This window comes from Hyposmocoma kahamanoa, unplaced genomic scaffold (assembly GCF_003589595.1).
Source record: "Hyposmocoma kahamanoa isolate Upper Pololo Valley unplaced genomic scaffold, ASM358959v1 192, whole genome shotgun sequence".
NCBI classification, from domain to species: Eukaryota; Metazoa; Arthropoda; class Insecta; order Lepidoptera; family Cosmopterigidae; genus Hyposmocoma; species Hyposmocoma kahamanoa.
The window spans coordinates 11,728,713-11,737,670 of record NW_020653719.1 but is presented as its reverse complement, the minus strand read 5'-3'; the positions used below and the strand labels follow the sequence as shown (position 1 = coordinate 11,737,670).

The following is an 8,958-nucleotide window of genomic DNA, read 5'->3' as shown; positions in this document are numbered from 1 at the left end:
CGCCTTTGTATGGCTATGCTCCTTTGGTGGAAGTAGATAACTAGCCTTCTGGTCACTGGAAGCTTCAACGTGGCGGACTGATTAAGATTTTCACCTGTGGCCTCCAGAACCACAGGGATTTTACAGCAAAAGGCACAAACCTGTAGCAGGAACCATTAAGGAGTTTTTTTTTCTATACAACATGTAAATATACGTACTACTTTCTTTCGTGCTCTTATTCCTGAATGTTTCTTATTACGATAGCTTATTCTTTGACGAAATTAATCACCAGCTGGTTGTCAGAGGTTTCGTGAGGCTTTATCTATGAGGATGGAAAAAATAAAGGTCTAAGGGCTTTATTTATTTTACGCCATTTGACATTTAACCCAGATATGCCTACCGTCCCATATTTAGAACATCAACTTTAAAAAAATATCTCATTCTACCCTCATTATATTTATGTCAAATGCAACTACGTTCTCAAAGGTTAGGAGCAACACAACTAAATTACATCGCGATTGCTTATTTCTACAAATAATTAATATTCTTTAATTGTTGTTAAACTCGTCGAAATTGTGAATTATAAAACATGTCAAGTAAAAGGTGAGTACTTAGATCAAATAAAATGCTTAGTGTTTTTTACAACTATAGTTTTTGTTCGTGGATTGCTTGGTTATTATAAATATTCAATAATAACTTAGTTTTAATAACTTATGCATATATTTTTTGTGGTGAATATGTTAGTGTACTATATGTAGGACAGTAGGCTTATACACGGTAATTTATTGATTTGTAGACCCTTGGCGGCTCACGAAATATTAAGTATTCTGGAGGAGGGTGACAGCGAAGATGATCATCGTGAACGTTTGTTAACCATTCTACCGCCACCAGTGAATGTCAACTGTCCCACTGATGAAGATTCAGGGGATGAAGACCAGGTTTCTGTAAACAATTTGCCAAGAAATATTTTGTTACAACCTGCTTTGTTAACTGTTCGTGGCGAAGTTTCCGATTCGGACGATGAACCGGTGGAACCTCCAGTAAAACGGAAGAAAATCAGATATTCTTGGAAGAAGCAAGATCTGGTCAAACCTCAAATAGAGTGGCCTTGTATCCAAGGAGCTGCCCAAGAAAAGAGTCCATTGGAGTGGTTTGAATGTTTTTTCGATGATAGAGTGATCACGTTATTGGTTACTGAAACTAATAAATATGCTGTAAAAAAAATCAACTAGGTGATATTACTGCTGGAGAAATAAAATGCTTTATTGGAATTTTGTTAGTGAGTGGCTATTCATGGCATCCACGAAGAAGAATGTTTTGGGAAAATTCTCCTGATAGTAAAAATGAATTGGTTTGTTCGGCAATGTCCAGGGACCGGTTTGAGTTTATTTTCCGCCACCTCCATGTAAACGATGACTTGAATCCAGATGATAAGTACACTAAAATAAGACCTATTCTTTGTCTGTTAAATGAGAGGTTCTTAGCTTTTGCACCTGTGGAAGAACATTACAGCGTTGATGAAGCTATGATCCCATATTATGGTAGGCATGGATGCAAACAACACATCAAAGGTAAGCCTATTCGATATGGATATAAGTCCTGGGTAGGAGCTACCCGGCTAGGATATGTCTTGTGGATGGAGCCATATCAAGGAGCAACTACATTGTGTAACCCCATTTATAAAGATTTAGGTCTTGGAGCCAGTGTAGTGTTAACCTTCTGTGATGTACTTACTTCCCGTGGTTACAATCTTCCATATCATATCGTTATTGACAATTTTTTCACTGGAACACCACTGCTGGAAGAAATGACAAAAAGAAGATTTCGTTGTACTGGAACAATCCGGGAAAACAGGACAGCCAGTTGCCCTCTTATTGCATCTAAGCAATTGAAGAAAAAACAAAGAGGGTCTATAGATTACAGAATTACAGACGACAATAAATTCATCATCGCTAAGTGGCATGACAATAATATATTCAGCATTGCATCCAATTCGGTTGGGTTGAATCCTATGCAGCCTGCAAAGAGATTTTCCCAAAGTGAAAAAAGGAATATAATCATTGAGGAGCCGCGACTTGTGTCTATTTATAACAAGTATATGGGTGGGGTGGATCGCTCAGATGAAAATATTTCTCACTACAGAGTAGGCATCAGGGGCAAGAAATGGTATACGCCACTACTGACTCACATGATCGACTTGGCAGAACATAACGCTTGGCGATTATATAAAGACAATAACGGCAATTTAGACCACCTTGGCTTTCGTCGTCGAGTTGCAACTGCTTTGATTGAAATCAATCGAGAAAAATCAAAAAGAGGACCCAGTAGACCGTCTGTGAATGAGCATGTTGATTCTCGAACGGATAATAAAGGGCATCATGTTATCCCTCAAAGCAAGCAAACTCGATGCCGCAAATGTCACAAGAAATGTTTGACTCGCTGCAAGAAATGTGATGTTGGTGTTTGTGTAAAATGTTTTGATGATTATCATACTAAATAATTGATAAATAAGCTAACTACCCCAACTTTTTCTATACTTTTTTACTTTAAAATATAATCAAAATAAACCTACCTAATTATAATTATGACGATTTCCGTACTAAATTACCTTACCTACCTTACGTTCTACCTGTACGCCTACTGTCCCATATATAGGACAGCATTTTCCGGGAAAACGGGAGAGAATTTTTTTTTTTTACTATTTTTACTATGTACAATAAACTATTTTAATTCATATATTTAACAAAAAATAATCACTTTTAAAATAATATAGTTTCAGGTATATCTGGGTTAAATATGACTGTAATAATAGTTGTTTTTTTTTAATATGAAGGCTCCTAGAATGATATATAAATTACTTGTTAATGGTTAACCAAGGCATGACAGGTTTTTTTTTATAAAAAAAAGTTCGCATGTGACCTCTGTGTCACGTGATGAATAGTGACCAAGACAGTGAGCTTACAAGTATAATATCATTGGACCAAGAGGTCGACGATGTAGCATGAAGACCTTAATACCACCTATTTACGGCCACCAAGAAAAACCGCAAGTAATAGTACTCAGAAAACAAGGCTGCAGGCATGGCATTTCACTCCATAGCCGTTCGCTATATAAATGTGGAAGCATTTAACGCTTCACGCGAATCTTTGGAACATATGTTCCATTTCATTCCTTCTTCCCATTTCCATTTCGGGGGACTAAACATAGGCTGGGTTTCCACCCCTATGCCGTATATATCTACAGGATATATACAGTACATATATATACAACACAGTGGTAGAATCCCAGCCTATGTTTAGTCCCCCGAAGATGGAAAGGGGAAGAAGGAATGAAATGTTATAAATGTATAGGCTTGACATTTATTTATTTATTAAACTTTATTAACCACAACACTTAATGGCACAAAAGGTTTCTACGTATGAGTTTACCTTGAACCGTTTTGAAATATCCTGGTTTGCATATCGTCGGTTAAAAGGTAAAACTCATTAAGTGACATTTTGTTCAAAAACTAGATTTTTTCAATTTTGCTTTATTGGGAAGAACATCTATGACAAGAAAAATTCAGTACGTCTGTGGTGTCCTTCATGTTTTAATACATACCAGTCCTCTAGTGATTTTTCATAATGAAAAAATACAAAATCTTAATTATCTCCCTTTGGCCAATTAGGCTATTAGTGAGTTTTACCTTTTAACCGACGATATAGAATCGCGAAACGGTTATATCGTAGATGGATCGCAAAAAGACCAAAAAATGTGGGCATTGACAAGACTGCAAAACAAGAAAACTTGACTCGTCTAAACCTCGAATTGGTAGACCTTTTATTAAATTAAGTAAACGGGTCGACTAGTCAAAATATCATGACAAAAAATCACTTTTGTTTGACATGGAATATAATAAAGAAAATATTATTAAAAGATCTAATACAAATAGACAAATACACACACACACACACCTGAGCAAAAACGATACAACACAACATATGAATCACGATTTGAGGTAGTTTTGTTATGAGGTAAAGTCAGAAGCTCAAGTTCAAAGCTTAAGGCTGTTGTTTTGGTACACAATTTCTTCCTAAAGCAACGTGCTTACCTCTTTTAACTTATAACGTATCGTATATCGTAGGTACCATTCGCTCACTATCAGTACCTTGCAGCCTCTCCGGTCAATTTGCAGTATCGCGCCATACACACGTAACGATCGTGTTTAGAAATAGAAATTTTGTTTGCTTCGTAGCGGCATTGAGTTAGATTATTGATGATCCCTCCCTTTTGTGGGGAACGACTTGAAGCTTGCTGATATTTTGTACGTTTTGATTGATTTCTTTATTGGAGTCTTCAGGTTGGTCTTTCTTGGTATTATTGAATTGTGATCAATGTTTTGCTTTTAGATTTATTGTGGTGTTTATATAAGAAATGTTATCTTTACTTCTTCCTTTACTAACTGCCTCCATATGGCCGAAAGGTTACTGTCGTTCGGTCAAACTGTCCCGGTTTCGATTCCCAGACTGGGAGAAATATTTGTATGGCCTAGTGCGTGTGTGGGTGCTATGAGTGTGTGCGTTATTATTATTATTATCTGTTTTTGCTTTCTTTTTCTCAGCCCGTTGGTTGGTTACAATGATCTACTTGTTATTATTGTTCCAATATTTCCCGTGACAAAAGATTTTAATAAGAAGGAAAAAAAGCACCATTGATTGACTGTTAATTTCCTATTGTATTTGTATATAATAAATGTTCAATTTTTACCTTCATTGTTTTATAAATATTTCAATTCGTCAGCTTAAGAAGTTCGGCGAAAGCCGAAGGGATAAAATTAACAAAAAATCAAGCTGCGGAAAAACAAAATCAAATTCAACAATTGGAAAATAATTTTCATAGTATAACAGAAATAAACAAGAAGCTCCCCTGAACCTTTTCCTTTGAAATTAATTAAAGTGACCGAAACCTTGCCGTGATTAATTGATTTGGGAGGTTTTATAAGAGTTGTGTTTTACGTTTTGTGTTCTTTTACTATTTCATTCCAAGGGAGTATTCTGTTTAAATATTTTCCAATATTCAGTTACGCTACTAACCAGCAATAAATCAAGGCACAAGCAACAATTTTGAATCATCTTTACGATCTCCGTGGTCGAGTGGCTTGCATACCGGTTTTCATGCTGTCGTCATCTCGAAATCGGTTCTCAGCCGGTCAATGTAGAAAAACTAACTTTTCTATGTTGTCTCGGGTCTACGTGTTTGTAGCACGTTGTTTCCGATTTCCACAACACAAGTGCTTTAGTTACTTACTTTGGGATCAAAGCTACGTGGCCTGTTGTAAAGCACAATGATACAAAACACTTTATTTTACTAAAGTTTTATTATACAGCTTCTGCGTACTTGGATGACAAAAATCTGCAGTAGCGACTCATTTAGCACTTTCATGCTGTTTCTATCTGATATCCTAAATAAATGTCGTAAATGACAAATATGAGCTAATGTATTTTTACAAAGAGCAGTCCCTAGAATTTATTACTCAATCTTCTTAGTGGAATCTGCCTTGTGAATGAGTAGGCGTGCTTAATTAATGTGACGATTTCACGTGGAATTTGCTTATCTAAGAAAAAAGACGTTTCTGAATTTGAAACTAATAAATGTACAGAGATGTGTAAAGAAAAAAGTTAAGTAACAATTAAAAAACATTCTCAGTTTATTTACTAACATAAATAACTATTCTACTAACTACGTAGTTGATCAAATCTGTATTATTGAACGCTGGCAGTAGATTCCTACGTATTAAAAAATTCTCTAATTCACGCATAAATTCTTTTAAAAGTGGTCCATCGGGAATTTTATATGGATTATCAGCTTCTTCAGACCCTGAAATTGTTTTTTTAAATTATGATCCACAAACCGGCAAACAGACGATCTATCTAATGGAAAGTACTTCCCGCCGCGAATATTTATTTATTCTCTTTATGAATACTCAACTTAAAAAAGAACACCAGAGATGCAATTTTAATGTCAGTAGAGCCTTGTGAAAGTTTTTGTTCTGGAAGTAGTGCCACCGTACCTATTTCTGCCATTAAGTAGTAATAATTAGCATTACCGCCGCTCCTGTTTTGAAGGGTAAGAATGCTGGTGAAACGACAGGCATATGGAACTTTCTAACTTTGTGTCTCTGGGTGACAGGTGCAGCGGCAGCTCCCCTCAGACCTTCTGATGGGAAGGTGTCTTCTTTATCATCAGGCTCATGACTAGTTCGTCCCATCAAAAAAATCTGTACTGATGCCAATAAACCAGCAAAGCTTTGGATAAGGAATAGGTTTTTAAGGAACTTTGTTCATCGTTACTTTATTACTGACAAACTTTAGCTAACCGTCTTACCTTGGATGGAATAACGTTTGATTTGAAAATCAAGGGCGAAAATGGATCGTTTGGGTCATTCTTATCTAAGTAAATAAAAGTAATAGGTACTAACTCAAGAAGTATTCCAAACTCTTAAATACGTATGACAACTCTTCGCAATCAACGGAGACTGTTTTGAATCCTACTCCATCTATTAGTTTTCTTACTTCACTAACCGGGTCCTATAATAACAGAGTGAAATAATTGATTAGGCAAATGGTGATATTTTGGTGGTGAGAATTGCACATGTCATAAAGACAATTATATCTTTTTTACAATAACAAAGCGTTAAAAGAATGAAACGCCTACACTGGCGATAAACATAACGGACTGAAAAGGAATTAAAAGAGAATAAAAGTACAAAGTAATAAACCATTGATAAGTTAACATAAATGCTACAAAATTTGCAATATTTTGTGTTACAAAATGTTGTTAAAACCTTTATTGGCCATGTTTGGCAACCGCATATAATGGTACTGGTCGACGCTACGCGTTTGTCTACACTATGCTTATTTATTTGGACTTAAACAGCCCTCAATTGTAGCTATCGAGAAACATAGCTGCCAGTAGAGCACCCTATTCCATTGCCGTAGGTATTGAAAAAGAGGAAGCATTTTGTGACAAGGGGCTGTACATCTATAGTCAATGTTCCTCCTACGGGAATATTTTCTAACAGAGCAATAAATCTATTTACCTGAGAATTTTGATATTGAGTAACATATTGTATATTCGCTTTCACCCATGGCTGCCATTTCTGCGTTTTAGCTATCGCGATATAGGCTTCGTACAAGGCGCTTTTTGCAATAAACATGAGCAGACAGTCACCGTCTTCAGCTAATAAATCGTAAATATTTTGTAACGTTTGCCTGGAAAATATTGAAATGAATGTACGAAAAATATAGTATTAACACCGTAATAGACAAAACTAACAAGTTCTATAGTGGTAAACGCATAATTCCAGAAAGAAGTTACTCGGCCGTTTTTGAACTGATATGCATGAAATTTGAACCCACCATAAAACACAAAATCTTAAAGGCAATAGTGGGACCCAATTTTTTTATTTTGATCTTTGATCTGAGATAATTAATGTCAAAAGTCACTTTGTTAAATCTACGGGGAAAATATTTCATTGCAGAATGGTGCATGCACGAATAACAATTTCTAAACTACGTAACTAAAGCACTTGTGTTATGGAAATAGGAAACAGCGACGATACCACCAACACCCAGACCAACACCGAGACAATACAGAAAAGTTAGTTTCGATAAGTTAGTCTCTCTATCTATATCGAACCACTTAACACTGTGCAACAGGGTGTGTAAGCCACTCGACCACAGAGGTCTTCAAGCAAATCGATATTCAATCATATTTTTTTGTTTAACCGTGTATATTTTTTATTAAATAAAATAAGTATGCATTTGAACTGATGGAAAGTGACGACCAAATCAACGATGGAGCATGCACACCTGCATAATACCTATCCACTCTCGCCTTGAAAAGGCTCAAGTTATAGCGTTCGAAAAATAAGTCAGCAGTCATTGACTTACAATTATGTGGACGTCGGGTCCGCGCTAAAAAGTGTCCGAACTTATAGGGCGTTAAAATCGTATACAGAGCGTCATACACGCTTTAGTCTTCGTTTGTTCGAGTGACAGCGAAGCAAGCAAAATTAGACAGTACTGCGATGACATTATAATTTAAATTCAACGTTTTAGCTTTTTCATATTCCTTTACATGTCACTACGTTTAAATAGGTTGACTTGGGACATTTTTTCGTGGTTTTTGTATTAGACCCATAGTCCATTTATTTGTAAGTCAATGTCAGCAGTTGATAAATTTTCAGCACAAAACTCCACTCCATAGTCGATCGCCATATAAATGTGGAAGCGTTCGTGCAAATCTTTGGAATATCCATAACATAAGAGTGCAATATAGTATAGACTTTATTATAAGATTAAATACAACTAACTAACCTTTGATTAATAATCCAATTCAAAGCGTGACAAGAAGTTACACGATTAAATCTACCTTTCATTTTCTCAGGCAACTCATCTCCAATATTAAGCAACACAAATTTAGTTCTATTATCACAGTATTTATCGTTCGCTATATCTATCAGCTCTTCACTGGCATCACAGCCAATGAGTTCTTTATAGTTGGCGGATATAAAACTTTTCAATACATTTGTTAACCCTCCGTCTCCGCTGCCTATATCAATGATCCTGTCCCCGTCTGACCAACGGACTTTGGACGCGTGTTTTTGGTAATGGTTTCGGGCATTTGCTAGATAAAAATATTTAGTGTCTTCATATACTACGTCCGCACCTTCTTCAAAAAGTACATCCATCCTTTTGTCGATTGATTGTACACCACATGTCAATTAATATAATTTTAGGGATCTCAAAGAATCACGACACTACAGACCATTTGTAAATTCATTTTGCTTCGCTATTTTTAATTTACTGGAAATTTGGAAAAGATATTAATTTAAAAAATACGCTATTGCAACTTGCTGTTGTAGGATTGACAGTTGGTTGATATTTCCAAATCAATGTCAAAATAGTAAGATGAAAAATATTTCTTCGCTTGAAGACA

At 35.8% G+C, this 8,958-nt stretch overlaps 2 protein-coding genes across 2 annotated transcripts; one reads left to right on the top strand and one right to left on the bottom strand.

Annotated features, from left to right (window-relative positions):
- Nucleotides 1-568: 568 nt before the first annotated feature.
- On the top strand, nt 569-2,479 carry LOC113226691 (piggyBac transposable element-derived protein 3-like). The gene is given in 3 exon segments (XM_026459413.1): nt 569-582; nt 743-1,191; nt 1,194-2,479. Coding segments are annotated over 3 exon segments (1,749 nt in total).
- A 2,911-nt stretch (nt 2,480-5,390) lies between these two features.
- Nucleotides 5,391-8,710, bottom strand: LOC113226690 (juvenile hormone acid O-methyltransferase-like). Its single transcript, XM_026459412.1, has 4 exons — nt 8,337-8,710; nt 7,058-7,229; nt 6,437-6,545; nt 5,391-5,835 (listed from the first exon to the last, which is right to left on the bottom strand). The coding sequence occupies exons 1-4, from the start codon at nt 8,708-8,710 to the stop codon at nt 5,666-5,668; spliced, it is 825 nt and encodes a 274-aa protein (XP_026315197.1). The 3' UTR covers nt 5,391-5,665.
- Nucleotides 8,711-8,958: the final 248 nt, after the last annotated feature.